Genomic DNA, 19,662 nt, shown 5'->3' on the forward strand with positions numbered 1-19,662 from the left:
TGATTACGTCTTAAATATTATAAAGCTACTACTAAATATTGTAGAAGTTTGATTTTCTGTAAAGTTGCTTTGCAATGATTTGTATCGTAAAAAGCGCTATACAAATAAACTTGAATTTAATTTCCTCCATTTGTACATCTGTGGAGTCAAAATTATTTAGAGATGTTCTTGTAATCTTTTCTAGCAACAGCTTGTTTGTGCCATGATTCACTTCCACAAACATAATCTGACTTTGACAGATCTTGGTTCTTCAAGTAAACTGCCATCCCACTGATTGAAAACATCTCTGAAAATAGACAAAGTATGTATTTTTTTCTCACTTGTTGGATTCAATTTTCTTTGTGAACTTGCAGGACTTGTGTTAAAATCTGATGATCTTTTGGCCCTGGGGTTGTACGAGCCTGTTTAAATGCTGAAGGAAAACACCAGTGTGGAGGGAAGTGTTGATGATGTGAGTGAGTGCAGGTATAACTGCAGGAGAAATGGCTTGAAGAAGATGAGATTGAATAGGATCAAGCGGGCAAGTAGTAGGATGATGGGAAAAGAGAATGATATGAAGGAGTTTCTGCTGGAAAGATGTGCATGACAGATTGTAGTGTGGAAAATTGACAACTTTTTCACATTATTTATTTAATACAATAAAAACCATCAGTGCACAGAGTCGACAGGCTGTCAGAGTTGATGGAGGCAGGGGGGATAAAGGAGCGAGGAAAATGTTTTAATGAACATGCAAGAGTAAGACGAATCCTTAATTTTGTTATGATAGTATGTCCTTTTATCAGTGGAGACATTAGCAGAGAAGGAAGAGAGGAGTGAGTGATACACATTAAGGTCGGGAGGATATTTTGATTTGTGCCACACTGTTTTCAGCAGCCCTGAGCTTGGAACAATGTTCACCGTTAACATCAGATAACCAACGGGCAGAAGGGGTGTTTGAGCTGGCCTGGAAGACAAGGAGCGGACACTGCTAAAATATACGTTTCACATCTCTTGATCACTAGGTGGCGCTATGAGAAACTGTGTAGGTAGGCTTAAATCATGGTTATAACACAACAAGTTTGGTCTCAAGATGTTAAAACATCGCGGAGATACAGCCTCATGTTCTTTTTTGCATTTTCTATGTCAAATATGTTTGCACATCACTTGAGAATGGTTTGATTAATCAACTTTAGTTCCTAAACTTTTTGCCAGCATGATCTACACATGACATGAGCCAAACTTTGTGAAAATCAGAGAAACCCTCAAAGATGACCCTGAAAAAGTAGGTTTTCCAAACTTTCAATATTTGTTGCTTGACCCTTATAAATATTTCAGCCCAAAGCCATTAGACTGGTGCTTCCACTGAGATCTAAAAGCAGTATGTTTAGTGGCGACCTGTGTGAGACGATCTAACACAGCAGTGTCCTCTGGTCTGATCCAGGACTCGGTCAGGCACATGAGGTACAGTCCTGAATGACTAGTGACAGATCTAATCAAATCTTCTTTAGACTGACGTTTACTGCAGACTGACGATTACAGAGGAATACAGGAAGACAAAAAGGAGTGTATTATTCACAATTACACTGACAACTCGATTAAATTAAAACATTTTACTTTTAGATACACAACAAACAGACACAGAAAAATAAAACTGCTTGGCACTTTAAAATCTGATTGAGACTAATGACAAACAGCAGCAATGGATCTGCAAACACCTCAGCGGTTCAGTTTGGCCCTCAGTTTCTCCAGAGTCTTCTGCAAGAGATAGAGAGACACACATCACATCTCATCGTGTCCAGATCTTCAGTCATCATTCAGCCCACAAGCACAGACATGAAAAGATCCTCGTGAGGCAGATGTGAAGTGTGTGAGAAACCTGAATCAGCTGCAGGAATAATTGATGTGTGAGTGTCCTGCTCGTGTCTCACCTTCTGGAAGTCTCTGGCCTTCTCACGGTTCTTAGCGTATGATTCCTGACGGCTCCGCACCTCCTTCTTCTGTTTGACTTCCTCTAACTGATTGTACAATCTGAAAGGAAGTTCAGTTGTAAACCTTTAGACCTGAAGCCAGAGGGATCTAGAGTCTGTTGATGGCAGTCGTGTGCAGGTACCTGTGTGTGCGGTCGTACATCTCCTCCTCCTCACGGCGTCGGTGTTCATCAGAGCTGATCCGCACCTCAGACACACTCTTCAGTCGCTCAGCTGGAAGAGTGTGTGACACGTGTGTATTCAGCTTAGCTATCGTCTACAATTACACTCTAGACACTTTAACAATAGGGAATATGCTTACTCTCTGACTTCTTCATTTGATTTACCACCAACGACTGACACTTTACTTTCATGTGCAAGTTAACACTCTTTATATATGAATCCCATAACCAAATATTCAAACTTGAACTCTAATCATTGTTTATACAGTGTCAACACATTCAAGGCACTTTAGACACAGCTTCTTTGCAGTGCAGAGATTTTGTGGCCACTGATTTAATTTGATTAACAGCCCAAAAGTGTCTGTAACTGAATTTACTGATTTAATGAAAGAATTAAACCTTAATTCACAAAAAAACAGTCTAAAATCAACACCCTTAACAAACCAAATACTGTCTAAAGGCAAAACAATTATAATCTGCAAGAATCAGAGAAGATCTCTGCTGTGGCTGCGTCAGGACTCCGGTCACCTGTGTGTGGTTTGGGATGGGTGCGTGCGCCGGCTCTGGACGCTCTCTCTTTGATCTGTGCGGCTCTGAGCGCTGATCTCTGAGCGAGACGATCCCTCCGGCGCTGCTGAGGAGCAGAAGAGCTCTGGAACTCCAGCAGCATCACTGAAACACACACAGTCAGGTGACACTCAGCCCCACAAACACACCTGAGTGAGTCGAGAGCAGCGCTCACCCACCAGTTCCAGGGAACACCGCCTCGGACCCATCTGACCGGCTCGGTGATTCACCCTGCAGGAGACGGGGCTCGTTAGATCTGAGCGATGCGAGACACACACACACACACACACACACCCCCTCACCTCACGGCCGTCGCGCTCCTCCTCCCGCGCAGCACTTCCTGTGTCTGGAGTCTGTGTGAGGGAGAGCTCAGGGTCCTGCAGGGTTGACTCTGGCAGACTGATGAAGGAGATGGTGGACTCCTCCAGGATGCCCTTCACGTCTCCCGCCGCCTGAGACACAACCACAGTCATGTGATCTGAACCCAACTCTGGAGAGCATCATCAGATACACCTGCGTGATCCACTCCTGTTACTGACGGTTTGGTTCAGCACAGTTCAGACAACACTGGAAATCACTCATGTCTTTCTAAACCTGTATGCATCTCTAGCTGTATTCAGCATATTCTGGAAAACACTAGCGCGCACACACACACACAACACTGGTTCTCATGAACTGCCATCGAATGAGGAATAATAATAAAAAATGCTAACTTTCAAGATGCTTCAATTCAAAGAGATCATAAAAGAGATCTATATGAATAGAGCAGTTTAATTCAAGTCTTCTGTAGAGACAACTGCTGTATTTGATCAATACATTTCATTTGTGCTGAGAGCTCAAAGCGTGTGTGTGTTTGTGTGTGTGATGCACAAGAACAAACTCCAATGGCTCGCTCACACTCGGTTTACCGGATTTAAGCTCAAATAAGACCTGCACAAATAAAATTAATACCAGACAATGTCTATGGTCACATGATATTAATAATTTAAGTGGTTTCAGATTGAAGTCTATATGTCGTAAGACTTGAACTGGTTTAGGAGCCGTATGGGTGTGTGTTCATACTTCTCACAGAAGCAGGTGTGTGTCAGACTCTACCTGTGCTCGCTCCAAGAGCTCGGTCAGGAGCAGCGGCTCGGGCTCTGAGGTCACTTCCTGTAGAGAGGTCTTGAGAGGGGAGCGTGGCATGAGGCTCGTGTCTGCAGCGGTGGGTGGAGCCACAGCGTCCGTGTCACAGAGGGACTCGTGGGTAAGAGAGAGCACATCCATGGAGATCTGCAGATCCGGCTGAGACTGAAGCAGCGGCTCGACTCGGAGATACTGCAGGGATTGATCTGTCTCACACACTTCTGCTTCCAGCGGCACACACACAGCCCTCGAACAGTCTGCCGTCTCATTGGCAGTGACTTCAGACGGAAGAGGAAGAAACAGATCTGAAGCATCATCTACAACACAGAAGACAACACACTTCAGCTCCACTGAACACCAGAGCTAGAGCAGATCCTCCACACACTGTTAGAGCGTAACACCAGCAGGAGTGTGTGTGTGTTTACCCTGTGGATCATCAGACATCTGTGACACTGACGGCTGGAGCGATGACCTGACCGGAGCGAAGCAAAGCGCTGGACCTGCAGCTGGACACACACACACAGTCAGAGCAGTCTCTCTCTCTCTCTCTCTCACACACACACACACACAGTCAGATCAGTCTCTCTCACACACACACACACACACACACGCACACACAGAATCCCATCATCATCACCTGTGCTCAGGGTCAGTTCCTCCGGTCCATGGGTGAGGACACTGCTCTGGTCAAACACCTGAGATGAACCCATATCTGACGCTCTCCCGATCAACTGACTGACCACAGACGGCTCAGGAGAGGTGTATCTGGAGTGTGTGCTCTGGACGTGAGCGGTCCGGTCCTGCCCCACAGACGAGCGCTGGTCACCAGGCTCCTGCTCGCTCCGTCTGATGGATAACTGATCCGAGAGGTGCTGCAGGATCCGGTTCATAGCCTCGCTCCAGTCCTGACAGAGAGGAGCGGGAACAGAGTCAGAACTGACCAGATGCAGCATCACTTCCTGTTAGAGGAGCCAGCGCAGGCGCTCTACTCAGCTGTGCTCTACAGGGAGAGACTTCTGTACATAATCCATTCACAGTCTGGAGAAACGATGTGTGTCTAAGATCACCAAACGTGCACGTATACGCTTTCAGGAATCTGTTAAACCCTGACGCGAGTCTTTGACAGTGTTTAAGACCCAATCATCAGACGTGAAGAGATTCAGACTAACTGAACCACAGCAGAGAGTCGGAGTTAGTCAAGACTTAATGTGTCTTTAAACTAAATCTTAACATTTATAAAAGATTCAATGCATTATTTGTGTTATCACTATATAGGTTTTTAAATAATTCATCATTATAGGCTGTTGTCTTTAAATGATAAGTGCCGGTCTTCCTGCTCCTGCCCTTCAGACTGATGAAGCACTAGTAAAGACCTGGGTGATGAACGTCAGCGGTCAGTGATCCTGGTTATAACACTCATCTCCTTCTCATCAAGTCTTTATTTTACACCAGATCACTTTCCTGAGATGACCAGACTCTGCATATAACATGATGATCTTTAATAACATGAAACTGTATGTTAAATCACCCTCTCATTATTCACGGTGTTGAGATAGTTTTGTTTCTCTGTTTCTGATCAGAATGAAGCAGGAGAGGTTTCTGTGAGCGTCTCGAACCATGTATAGCACATACAACATGAGCTGGTTCTCTAAACAGTGCTCCGTGCACAGGGTCAGACACACACACACACACACACGGTACCTGTGCTCCAGCGCTCGCATCAGCTCGCACTGCACCTGCAGATGATGAAGAGGAAGAGTCGATGTCTGGCTGGGGCTGCAGCGGCTGGAACACACCTGGAGAAAGAGAGGAGTCATCAGCACAGACACACACAGCCAGCTTCAGCACATCTGCATGATGACGGATTTGATGAAGATTACGGCAAAAACTGACCTATGCTATCTCCCTGCAATGCTTTAGCATATTCACAGGGTTCCTACAGGTTTCTAAAATTCAAGTCTTTTAAAGACCTTTTTCAGACCATTTATATATAAAAAAAATAATACCCATTTCACGTACCTAACAGCAAAGAAAAACAAAATCCTTCAACTTGTGTTCATTTATTTTTCAAATGTGGAATGTGGTAAAAGATAAGCCGAGCAGGTGTGAAAATAAGTTTCAATAGGCCACAAGAAAGTTTGCCGAACAATGTGGAGTTGTTTTTTAACATTAGCTAGCTACTAATTCCATGCTGGGAATATGGGGAACTGAGAGACCCCTGAACAATAAACATGGACAATTAGAACTCAACAATACATTAACTTGAGAAACACAGTCAACTCCTGAGCTCTTCACTCAAGGACAGCCAGATGATTGTGTTAAGAGTCCACAACACCTCGGCTTTCATTGTTGGTGTGGACCCAAAAGCTGTGTGTAGATCCACTCTAGTTGTGGTCATAGCTGAAGGGTCTGCAGCGCTAGCAGCTAGCTGGCTAACACTAGTTGGTTGAAACACGCAGGCGATGGAAGGAGTTTGTTTTTGTCCATTGAGAGCGTTCATGTGCTTGGACGACTTAGCATGAGACTCTAATGCCTTCATTCCTCTTTGTATCTAGCTGAAACCTTTTTGTGCATATGGTGCAAAGAGCCTCAAATGTTGCTGTCCCCTGGTTTTAACCAATGACGAAAAGAGTTTTTATCCAGCCATGATTCATTAAATTTACATTTCCCCATAACCTCAGAATTAAACTGGTAGCTAGCTAACGTAAAATCAAACGTTAAAAATATAACGGCGTCAGTCAACCTTTCCTGTGGAATGCTGAGATGTTTTGATTTTTCGCGCTTCTCCTTCGCTTGTTGCTTGAGTTCTGTGTTGTGTTGCTGTAGCACGTGATCTTCATTTACTGAAGGCATCATGTGTTCACAGTATTGTGTGCTGTGACCAGGGGCTGCGTTGCGTTCTCAATTATTGGCTCCGCCACTCTATATTTATACTATGTCATTTAATAAAAATAATCGTGGCTGACAAATGAAACTTTTGAGGAAAATTATAATACAGAGAAGTTACATACAGCACAATTTAAGACCCAGACATCAAAATTCAAGCCTTTTTAAGGTATTATTTCCAAATTAATAAATTCAATGCTTTTTAAGACCCCCCGGGAACCCTGAATTCAGCTCAAACGTGGTGTGTGTTATGACAGCCATTCCAGCACAGCTTCAGCACGGGGCCATCTAGTGATCAGGAGGAATCATTTCTCTAACATACAGCATACTGACATCAAATCATGTTAAACTGTCCCATGTCTGCAATTCTGAGCACTGGCCGTGTTCAATCTTGAGGTTAAATGCTGTATTTTATAGACACACTGACATATTACAAAAGATGGGATGCATCATCCCCACTGTACTCTAAAAAATACTCACAAAAGGGTTTACCTGTCGTGGTCTTGACCAAATCCTTGAGTCAAACTAATATACTTATATACACATACATGCATACCAAACACACACATACATATACACATATATATATATATATATATATATATATACACAGTATTGTTCAAAATAATAGCAGTACAATGTGACTAACCAGAATAATCAAGGTTTTTAGTATATTTTTTATTGCTACGTGGCAAACAAGTTACCAGTAGGTTCAGTAGATTGTCAGAAAACAAACAAGACCCAGCATTCATGATATGCACGCTCTTAAGGCTGTGCAATTGGGCAATTAGTTGAAAGGGGTGTGTTCAAAAAAATAGCAGTGTCTACCTTTGACTGTACAAACTCAAAACTATTTTGTAAAAACATTTTTTTTTTCTGGGATTTAGCAATCCTGTGAATCACTGAACTAATATTTAGTTGTATGACCACAGTTTTTTAAAACTGCTTGACATCTGTGTGGCATGGAGTCAACCAACTTGTGGCACCTCTCAGCTGTTATTCCACTCCATGATTCTTTAACAACATTCCACAATTCATTCACATTTCTTGGTTTTGCTTCAGAAACAGCATTTTTGATATCACCCCACAAGTTCTCAATTGGATTAAGGTCTGGAGATTGGGCTGGCCACTCCATAACATTAATTTTGTTGGTTTGGAACCAAGACTTTGCCCGTTTACTAGTGTGTTTTGGGTCATTGTCTTGTTGAAACAACCATTTCAAGGGCATGTCCTCTTCAGCATAGGGCAACATGACCTCTTCAAGTATTTTAACATATGCAAACTGATCCATGATCCCTGGTATGCGATAAATAGGCCCAACACCATAGTAGGAGAAACATGCCCATATCATGATGCTTGCACCTCCATGCTTCACTGTCTTCACTGTGTACTGTGGCTTGAATTCAGAGTTTGGGGGTCGTCTCACAAACTGCCTGTGGCCCTTGGACCCAAAAAGAACAATTTTACTCTCATCAGTCCACAAAATGTTCCTCCATTTCTCTTTAGGCCAGTTGATGTGTTCTTTGGCAAATTGTAACCTCTTCTGCACATGCCTTTTTTTTAACAGAGGGACTTTGCGGGGGATTCTTGAAAATAGATTAGCTTCACACAGACGTCTTCTAACTGTCACAGTACTTACAGGTAACTCCAGACTGTCTTTGATCATCCTGGAGGTGATCATTGGCTGAGCCTTTGCCATTCTGGTTATTCTTCTATCCATTTTGATGGTTGTCTTCCGTTTTCTTCCACGTCTCTCTGGTTTTGCTCTCCATTTTAAGGCATTGGAGATCATTTTAGCTGAACAGCCTATCATTTTTTGCACCTCTTTATAGATTTTCCCCTCTCTAATCAACTTTTTAATCAAAGTACGCTGTTCTTCTGAACAATGTCTTGAACGACCCATTTTCCTCAGCTTTCAAATGCATGTTCAACAAGTGTTGGCTTCATCCTTAAATAGGGGCCACCTGATTCACACCTGTTTCTTCACAAAATTGATGACCTCAGTGATTGAATGCCACACTGCTATTTTTTTGAACACACCCCTTTCAACTAATTCAACTAATTGCCCAATTGCACAGCCTTAAGAGCGTGCATATCATGAATGCTGGGTCTCATTTGTTTCCTGAGAATCTACTGAACCTACTGGTAACTTGTTTGCCACATATCAATAAAAAAATATACGAAAAACCTTGATTATTCTGGTTAGTCACATTGTACTGCTATTATTTTGAACAATACTGTATATACACACACATACACCTATATATGTGTGTGTGTGTGTAAAAATGTTTATAGGGTCATCTTCAGGCCAGGCCTGGAAAAAGAGTTCATGTTTATAGACTAATTTGTACTGCTCCCCACATCCACAGACTGAAGACATGATGTCTAAATGCATCTGTACAGCACACTTGTGTCACTGTCACTCAACACATCAGTTTGGGTGTGGTGTTACTGCAAGTACAAAGAAGTGAATATTTAAAAATCAGCTCTGGTGCATGCTAGCAGATGGAGCTGGAGGTCAGAGGTCACCTGAGAGCTCTGTGCTGGACAGTGCTGTGTCTGTACTCTGAGAGTCTCCGTCCTGCACTGACGTCTCCTCCTGAAGCGCACTGGACCAGGACTGAGACGCTCCTGCACACAGCACACAGCACACGTGAGCGTCTCTGCTTCCTGCACACGCCTCACATGACAAACCAATCACATGTTTACCTGAGCTGGCTCCTGCGTGGCTCAGAGAAGCCCTCAGCTCTTGGCTGTATTTATCTATGATCTGCTGCACAGAGTCTCTCATTTCCTGTGTCTGGTCAGTGGTCATGTGACAGGAACTGGATTTGGGTGACAGGCCACACACATCAGGCTCGGTGCAGAGATGAGACGCTTCTGAGAAAGAAACACACACTCGTACAGGACTGATCCGCATGCTTCCAGAATAAAGTCTGAGAGAGAATGAGGATTAAACACCTGAAGTGACATAACTGGGCTCACGGTCACTAGTGGAGTAGCTTCCTGTCGAGATCGTAGTGGACGAGAGGTAGTCTGGATCCACAGCACCCAAACACTAGCAAACACACACAGAGAACCGATTTACACAGCGTGATCGTGATCACACACACACACACACACACACAGAGACAGACACTGAGCTCAGTTCAAGTGTAGAGACCTTCATTATTATACATGTGTTTTTCACATGTACTTTAGGTACAAAAGACTATCATCATTGCTCAGACACACACACACACACACACACACACACACACACACACACACACACACACTAACATACAAACAAAAGATGCACAGACAGAACCACACACACACACACACACACACACACACAGAGAGCTCAGTTCAAGTGTAGAGACCTTCATTATTATACATGCGTTACATGTACTTTAGGTACAAGACACTATCATCATTGCTCGCGCACACGCACACACACACACACAAACAGACACACACACACACACACCCCCACACATACAAACACACACACAGCTTCTCTAGCATAATCACTGGTGTGACTGACGCAGGCTCAGATTTGGCTAGTCTTCATCACTGATCCTCACACCGGTGGATCTCAGATGAGCCGTCAGAGAGGTCATGGGTCACACCAGCACATCATCATCAGAGACACTGAGCAGTCTTACCTCTTGCTGCTGATTCACGCTGGACGGACCTAAGAAGTGAACAGCACCAGAAGAGTTTTAGCTTTTTTGCATGCATGTTAAATCACCCAAGTGAAGGACATCTCAGAGAAGTCACCCAGTGGTTGAGATCCACCAGACAGACAGCGCACATTTAAAAGGTTTTCACACCAACAAACACATCAAGAAGAACTGGGAGAGAACAAACACTGGTTTAGGGCATCACAGGGCTTTTCCTGTGTCCTCAGTGACTATAGATTATTATTATTATTAATATGAGTTCAGCGTTAAACCAGATCTTAATCACTCCTGAAATAATGTAGAAGCAACTAACAGCAACACATGACAGCCTTAGCAAAGGTAACAAAGGGAAGCAGGCTTAGCAGATGGACAAACACACACAAGAGATGGATTTCTATCAAACACACTGTATCTGTGCAGCTCTGTTCTGCACACACACACACACACACACACACACACACAGAGATAATCCAGCAGGAGCAGATGAATGTGTGGCTCTTACTCGCTGAGGCTGTGGCGTCACACAGGAGCGTTTCTCTCCAGGACATGCGGCTGATCCTGCCCGTGACCTGTGACCTTTGACTCCCGCTGTGACTGTCTTCAGAGGAGACGGCGGGCAGAGACGTGCTGCTGGACTGCAGCTCTGCAGGAGCCAATCACAGAGCAGACAGGTCACATGAGGTCAGACACACCTGCTGAACGAGGACATGAGCTGGAGCTGGTGTACCTGCGTCCAGGCTGATGTTGACCGGTGAGTCCACTTCCTGTATAGCACTGAGTTCATGCTGCTCCATCTGCTGTAAGAAGGCCAAACGGGCGGGAGGACGAGACACTGGGGGCTTCACTCGCCCACGATGCACTGGGGCTGGATCACACACAGAGCCTACAACAGATCAACACACAATAATGAGCTGGATGTGTCTACTGCTTTTAGAATCAGTTTTAGCCCAACTTCAACTTTGTGTGTTTGACTGAGCAAGTGTGTGTGTGTGTGAGACACTCTTAGTTCACCGTTTGAGAGGACTGTGGTCTGTGTGTGTGTGTGTGTGTGTGTGTGTGTGTGACACTCTCAGTTCACCGTTTGAGAGGACTGTGGTGGTGTGTGTGTGTGTGTGTGTGAGAGAGACACTCAGTTCACCGTTTGAGAGGACTGTGGTGGTGTGTGTGGCTCCGTCCCGTTGGCTGGGTGCCGTCAGGGTTTCGGTGTGGCCGTTAGCGTCCTCAAAGGCATTTAGCAAAGTGTTCAAAGTGATCCGGTCTGTCTGAACATCACTGAAGCTCGACGCTGAACCCTGTCAGAAGAACAGCGCTTTACTGAAGGACTCAATGAGATGCACAGATCAAAACACAGGGGCTTGAACACAGCTTCCCAATCAAAATCCTGCTTCATTACTTCAGGATTTCTTCCTCCTGGTCATTTACCCTCTCGAATGTGGAAATACAGCAGAAACGTGCCGTGTTTGGTGAGCTGAGGTTCACCTGTCTGTCTGCTGTGATCAGAGCCTGCAGGAAGTGTCTCTGTCTCTGTGTCTCCACACACATCTGCTCGGCCCGCACTGATCCACTGACCTCAGAGGAGCGTGATGCAGGCTGCTGCCGGCTGCGCAGGAGCTCCAGAACCACAGACGGCGGAGGAAGAGGAGGACCTGACCAGACCGGTCCATCCTGCGGTGCGCTGGCTTCAGATCCAGAGGCGTGTGTCTGCTGAGGAGAACAGAAGCTGTGAGGATAGTGAGTGACCAGGACGGGGAGGGACCGTGTTTCCACTCACCTGTGACGCAGCAGGATGCAGCACACGAGCGTCAGGGCTGAGAGGACGCTGGGCAGATGGAGTCTCCAGAGGAACAGACACTGCTGCTGATGTGCTGCTGATGGTGTGTCGCAGCTTCAGAGTGTGCTGATACTCCTCCAGCCGTCGACGAGCTTCTTCAACACACTTCTTATGAAGTCTGCAGAGAAGAGCGCAGGCAAACGCTCACACACAGACTGGGTCAGGTGTATTACTGCAGCAGTGTGTGTGTGTGTGTGTCAGACCTGTTCTGCTCCAGGAGCCTCTGCTGGTACTGATGCAGTCTCTGAGTCTGCGTCACGTCAGACTTCACCTGAACGCACACACACACACACACACACACGCCGTTGGCTAGAAACACAGTTCATCTAAAAAGATCTTTCCTGTCATCATTTAATCACTATTACTACACAGCATCAATGAATTTATCACAAATGTACAAATTTACAGGAAAATCCACACATTTTTACAGAACGATGAGCATCACAGAGGTATATGATGTCACACTTCTGTGTGTGTGTGTGTGTGTGTGAAGATGCTGTGCAGTGCACATGAGCTGAGGTACACTTCAACAGATTTCAGCAGTGAACAGTGTGTAGGGAGCAGGTTATCTGAATCAGGTGTGTTTGACAGCACATGGTGTGAAGGAGCGCACCTCTGCAGGCGGTTCAGGAAGTGTAGTGCTCTGCCGGTGAGCAGCTTCCTGCAGTGTGGCGCTGGTCTGCTGAGAGTGTCTCAAACGCTGCTCGAGCTCACGCCGTTTCTCCTCCAGCTCCTCCAGCAGAGCCAGCTGCTCCTTCTGCTGCTTCAACAGCGCCTCCACCTGCCGAGGACGTAAAGACACATCACATTACACACACATCGGTGCTACGCTGCAGTCTCTTCATACGGTCTACAATTATTATTCAATTATTATTATTAAGTACAAGCTGCAACTGCACCATCGTTTAACCAGTATTATCAGTTATTACTCCTCTAACCTACATGATCTGCTCAAACACGTGCAGCTTTTTAAATAAGGGAAATTGCTGCAGGAGTATAGCTAGTTGAACTATGGGAAAACTTTTCCAGGCCTGGAAATTGCCATTTTGAAGTCATTCCATGACTTTTCCAGGTTTCTCCAACGAACCCTGTTCTAAACGGATGCTAAAAGCTAGCAGATGAATCGGTTTAAACTCAGATGAGCATTAGTCTGGTGAGTGTGATCTCGTCCTCGTGAGGTCTGAGCTCAGGTCAAGTGTAGACACCCTCATCGAGCACATGTGTGTATCACAAGCACTTCAGGAAGAGTAGAGTCTCATCACAGCTCAGCCGCTGGAACACACTCTCAGTGATCATCCTCACAGAGCAGACGGGACGGTCCTAACTCACATGAGTCTGCTGGTCCATGTGTGCGCCCCTCTCGCCCTCGTCCGGCCGCAGCACTGTTCCTGCCAGCACCGCTTCATCACTGACATCAGGAGCTGAGGGAGCAGATCAGAGGAGACATCACAACACACGGCCGCTGGAGCGGTTCACACAGTTAAAGGGTCAGCTCCTGCACGGTCGTGTGTGCTAGGATCTTGGTGTAGAAACACTGCATGCTCACCGTCCTGTGTGTGTGTGGTGTGTGTGCTGGGCGTCTCCTGCTCGGATGATTGTTCCCGGCTGCTGAAAGATCCTGTTTCCACACTCAAGGCCTCGTCCTGTGTGTCGGGGTCAGGGTCAGGTGAGGTCAGTGGTGTGTGTGTGGTCAGCTGCCGGCTCCGGAGATCTCTCTGTCTCCTGATGCGCTCCAGTAGTCTGCTCAGAGCCTGTCTGCCTGGATCAGCCGAGGACGCTGCAGAAACAGAGAACATCACTACAGTTCAGATCTCACCTGCGGTCGCATCAGGTGACACGTCACTCTCTGATTGGCTGCTCACCAGCTGTTTCAGCACCCGGGGTCTCTGGCTCCTCCTCTTCAGGTGCACATTCAGGGTCAAGGGTCACGTCCAGCTCCTCATCATGACTAGAGGTGGACAGAGGAGGAAGAGGTTCGGGCACCAGCTGCAGCACCAAGTCACCTTTGACCTCTGGAGAAGTTCACATGATGGAGACAGGTTAAGATCACATCACTCAACACAAGCGCTGCAGCACACACTCTGATCATCATCCAGGAGCACGTGTGTGTGATGAGGTGGAGAACATACTGCGCTCCTCCGTGCACACGTCCTGGAACACCATCTCCAGCTCCCGCTGATGCTCGTCCTGCAGCTCCTGCTGTCTGTAGAGAGGCTGGAAGATCTGCGCTGGGACACTGTTCACCGTCTGTCTGCGGCGCATCAGATCAGCCTGCTGCAGACGCTCCAGCTCACAGAGCAGACGCACACGCTCCTGCACACACACACACACACATCAGATCAGCCTGCTGCAGACGCTCCAGCTCACAGAGCAGACGCACACGCTCCTGCACACACACACACACACACACACACACACACATCAGATCAGCCTGCTGCAGACGCTCCAGCTCACAGAGCAGACGCTCACGCTCCTGCACACACACACACACACACACACACACATCAGATCAGCCTGCTGCAGACGCTCCAGCTCACAGAGCAGACGCACACGCTCCTGCACACACACACACACACACACACACACACACACACACATCAGATCAGCCTGCTGCAGACGCTCCAGCTCACAGAGCAGACGCTCACGCTCCTGCACACACACACACACACACACACACACATCAGATCAGCCTGCTGCAGACGCTCCAGCTCACAGAGCAGACGCACACGCTCCTGCACACACACACACACACACACACACACACACACACACATCAGATCAGCCTGCTGCAGACGCTCCAGCTCACAGAGCAGACGCACACGCTCCTGCACACACACACACACACACACACACACACACACACATCAGATCAGCCTGCTGCAGACGCTCCAGCTCACAGAGCAGACGCTCACGCTCCTGCACACACACACACACACACATCAGATCAGCCTGCTGCAGACGCTCCAGATCACAGAGCAGACGCACACGCTCCTGCACACACACACACACACACACACACACACACACACATCAGATCAGCCTGCTGCAGACGCTCCAGCTCACAGAGCAGACGCACACGCTCCTGCACACACACACACACACACACACACATATCAGATCAGCCTGCTGCAGACGCTCCAGCTCACAGAGCAGACGCACACGCTCCTGCACACACACACACACACACACACACACATCACATCAGCCTGCTGCAGACGCTCCAGCTCACAGAGCAGACGCTCACGCTCCTGCACACACACACACACACACACACACACACACATCAGATCAGCCTGCTGCAGACGCTCCAGCTCACAGAGCAGACGCTCACGCTCCTGCACACACACACACACACACACACACACACACACACACATCAGATCAGCCTGCTGCAGACGCTCCAGATCACAGAGCAGACGCACACGCTCCTGCACACACACACACACACACACACACACACACACCAGATCAGCCTGCTGCAGACGCTCCAGCTCACAGAGCAGACGCTCACGCTCCTGCACACACACACACACACACACACACACACACACACACACACACACACATCAGATCAGCCTGCTGCAGACGCTCCAGATCACAGAGCAGACGCACACGCTCCTGCACACACACACACACACACACACACACACATCAGATCAGCCTGCTGCAGACGCTCCAGCTCACAGAGCAGACGCTCACGCTCCTGCACACACACACACACACACACACACACACATCAGATCAGCCTGCTGCAGACGCTCCAGATCACAGAGCAGACGCACACGCTCCTGCACACACACACACACACACACACACACACACACACACATCAGATCAGCCTGCTGCAGACGCTCCAGCTCACAGAGCAGACGCACACGCTCCTGCACACACACACACACACACACACACACACACATCAGATCAGCCTGCTGCAGACGCTCCAGATCACAGAGCAGACGCTCACGCTCCTGCACACACACACACACACACACACACACACATATCAGATCAGCCTGCTGCAGACGCTCCAGATCACAGAGCAGACGCACACGCTCCTGCACACACACACACACACACACACACATCAGATCAGCCTGCTGCAGACGCTCCAGCTCACAGAGCAGACGCTCACGCTCCTGCACACACACACACACACACACACACACACACACATCAGATCAGCCTGCTGCAGACGCTCCAGCTCACAGAGCAGACGCACACGCTCCTGCACACACACACACATCAGATCAGCCTGCTGCAGACGCTCCAGATCACAGAGCAGACGCTCACGCTCCTGCACACACACACACACACACACACACACACACACACACATCAGATCAGCCTGCTGCAGACGCTCCAGATCACAGAGCAGACGCTCACGCTCCTGCACACACACACACACACACACACATCAGATCAGCCTGCTGCAGACGCTCCAGCTCACAGAGCAGACGGACACGCTCCTGCACACACACACACACACACACACACACACACATCAGATCAGCCTGCTGCAGACGCTCCAGCTCACAGAGCAGACGCACACGCTCCTGCACACACACACACACACACACACACACACGTCTCACAGCATGAGGACTGTTTCACCTCTCATGAAAGCAGAATTACACACAGCGTGATGTTGAATTGTCCGTTCTGATGAGTATTGATGTAAACACAGTTGATGATGTCTTCAGTGAATGTAAACAGCAGAATAAAAGAGTCACACATTCAGATTTAAAGAGACAGCAGCCTAATTTAGTTGTTATTGTCTGAGTCAGTGGTGTTAATCAAGACTCACTGCTCTTGACTGAAAAACTTGAGTAGCACTAAAGATTCATATAAACTTATAGAAATGTCTGCTTGAAAGGATGAAGAACATGGTAAACAAGTTGCTGGAGTGCATAGTTAGCCTATATAACCACTCGTTTTTCTCTTAAAGGAGGCCATGCTTCATTTCATTTTAACAGTAAGGCATGTTGTGCATCACTGCAGTTAAATCTGTGTCTATCCTCATAAATCCTTAATATCAAAGCTATATAATGAGTTTGGAAATGTTATAGAAATGCTTAACACATCTAATGTAAAAACATTAGATTTTAACCGACTAAATTTACTGTAGATTTAATGAACTAAAATCTTATGATATTTAGTCAACTAAAACTGAAAACATCTCGGATGACTCAAACATGACTGAACTCTCTGAGTGTGAGCGGTGTGTCGGAGTCCTGCGAGCTCGACCTGTGTGTGCTGCTCTGTCCTCAGCGCGTGGTTTCCTCTCAGACGAGCTTTCTCCAGCCGCTCCTGTGTGTCACGAGCTTCCTGTCGCCTCAGCTCCTCCAGACGCTGGATCTCCTGCGCCGCGGCCTGACGAGCGCTCGGCTGAGACACACAACCACAGCACTGATCCACACCAGCACGAGCAAACACTCAACAGCTTCAGGGTTAAAAACCCTGAGGACAATCAATAACTATATGAACATAAAAGCAGAAGTATATTTCCCGTGTGTGGGCTCTCTGGTGCTTGTACCTGCGGCTCGGGGTCCGTCTCTCGCTCCACAGCGGTCTGGGTCATGTGACAGTGTGTGAGAGAGAAGCGCTCTGCTGCGGCTGACCTCAGCGGACGGGTCTTCGTCTCGATGCTCTGAGAGAGAGGACACAGCACAGTAATGACGCGTGTGTGGAGATCTCTCACAGCTGATGGTGTGGAGGAGAGCAGACTGTACCTCCACTGGGTCTGGAGGAGGAGGAGGAAGACTGGCCACTCTCTCCGCTCTCCTCTTCTCCTCCAGCAGAGCCTTCCTCCGCGCTTCAGCCTGCCTGTTAACACAATCAGTCACAGCTTACACACGTCTAACTGGGTCCCAACACAATCTACCTGGTCAAACTCCCATCATGAAGAGAGATGAGTGCAGACCGGCGCTGCTGCTGCTCTTCCTGATGTCTGCGTGTGCTGAGCTCTCTCAGAGCCTCCCGATGTCTCTCCTCCGCACGCTCCTGCCTCTCCACCGTCCTCTGAGCCCGCGCCTGCAGATCCGGCTCCTGCACACGCACACACACACGCACGCACGCACGCACACAGACACACGCACACACAGCACTGCTTAAACAGCTCACTGAAAACCCGTGATCTGCAGTGAATGGGTGCCTTCAGATAAAAACATCACTATAATCTTATTGGTTTCTTACAAACATGCATCTTTTGTCTTCTCCAGATGTTCACTGATGGACTGGAGTGCTGTGGATTATTGTGATGTTTTTATCAGACTCTCATTCTGACGGCACCCATTCACTGCAGAGCATCCATTTATGAGACACTGATGCAATGCTGAATTTCTCCAGATCTGATGAAGAAACATGGACTGCAGCGTGGAAGAAACATGGACTTTTGGGTGAACGGTTCCTCTAAAGTACCAGACTAAACCAGACAGACCAAACCCTCTCTGATGACCCCGGTCTCACTCACGTTCTCCTGAGCGCTGCGGTGTCCGTGTCCCACAGATCCCAGGCTGTGCTGGTAGTGTGTGGATAAAGCCTGTAGTCTGAGCATCTGCTGCTGCTGCCACTGGAGCTGTAGAGAGTCTGCGAGGGACTGCAGCTGCTGCTGTCTGCGCTCCTGCACCTGTGTGCGCACCTGCCGAGCGATGAAGCGCTCCTGCTCGCGCACCTGCACACACACACACACAGACACAGAACACACAGAGAGTCACACACACACAGAACACACACAGAACACACACCGAGTCAAACAGACAGAACACACCGCACAGTCTCGGCCTGCTACAAAGGATGTGTCCCTTATTACTCTGGCACATAACATACTTGTACGCGCTAAGTTACACATCTGAGCACATTTCATAAACAGCAACTGTAACATTACTGCAGTACTTTTCATAATAAACAAAGCTTCGTTATGTTCATGATATCTTCATCTTCTAGCCTCGCACTCGCAGTCGCAGTCGTCTTTAGAAGTGTATAAAGTACGTTAGTCACACAAGAGCGTGTAAACCGAGGCAGCGGTCTCTGAAACACTGAACACATGAGGAGCAGTTAACGTTACTACACCGCGGTGTTATTGTTCTCTGACCTGCTGCAGGCGAAGCTTCCTCCTCCGGTGCAGCTCCTCTCTCTCCAGCTGCGCCTCCTCATTGGGACTGAGCCTCACACTAACTCTTCCCCTCATCTCTTCACACACAGAGCCGTGCTGTGTCACAGAATCAGCTCTCACTGCTCGAGACGCTTCTGTTTCATCGACTCCTGTCAACAAACTCCAACGGTTCCTTCAAAGCCGCGTCACTTCCGCTATTTAAACCGCCCTCGGAACGGCGAGCGTTTTTGGCTTGAAATGTTTATTTACGAAACATACAGCAAAAATTAATTCGTACGAGCGACATAAAGTGCAACAGTTAATGCAAAAAAAAAAAAAAAAAAAAACTTTCCTTATAGAGTCTGAG

General features: G+C 47.6%; 1 protein-coding gene across 12 annotated transcripts; it reads right to left on the minus strand.

The window, feature by feature from the left end:
- Positions 1-1,574: 1,574 nt before the first annotated feature.
- Positions 1,575-19,637, minus strand: cep295 (centrosomal protein 295). Of its 12 annotated transcripts, none has more exons than XM_052615909.1 (32): positions 19,296-19,550; positions 18,675-18,875; positions 18,126-18,250; positions 17,935-18,028; positions 17,739-17,852; positions 17,450-17,590; positions 15,412-15,453; positions 14,335-14,476; positions 14,068-14,217; positions 13,752-13,982; positions 13,535-13,626; positions 12,819-12,986; positions 12,409-12,476; positions 12,146-12,323; positions 11,854-12,078; positions 11,513-11,666; positions 11,102-11,257; positions 10,877-11,017; positions 10,357-10,385; positions 9,668-9,764; positions 9,416-9,586; positions 9,236-9,337; positions 5,522-5,616; positions 4,458-4,725; positions 4,246-4,326; positions 3,791-4,137; positions 2,998-3,147; positions 2,875-2,926; positions 2,657-2,800; positions 2,090-2,180; positions 1,908-2,007; positions 1,575-1,734 (listed from the first exon to the last, which is right to left on the minus strand). In XM_052615909.1, exons 1-32 carry the CDS (start codon positions 19,389-19,391, stop codon positions 1,696-1,698), a joined length of 4,284 nt encoding a protein of 1,427 aa, XP_052471869.1. In that variant the 5' UTR covers positions 19,392-19,550; the 3' UTR covers positions 1,575-1,695. The 12 variants fall into 12 exon arrangements, 10 of the variants coding, with proteins under 10 accessions (XP_052471869.1, XP_052471872.1, XP_052471871.1 ...); XM_052615912.1 differs by lacking the exon at positions 15,412-15,453 and adding an exon at positions 16,132-16,173; XM_052615911.1 differs by lacking the exon at positions 15,412-15,453 and adding an exon at positions 16,458-16,499.
- Positions 19,638-19,662: the final 25 nt, after the last annotated feature.

This window comes from Carassius gibelio, chromosome A15, assembly GCF_023724105.1.
Source record: "Carassius gibelio isolate Cgi1373 ecotype wild population from Czech Republic chromosome A15, carGib1.2-hapl.c, whole genome shotgun sequence".
In the NCBI taxonomy this organism is placed as follows: Eukaryota; Metazoa; Chordata; class Actinopteri; order Cypriniformes; family Cyprinidae; genus Carassius; species Carassius gibelio.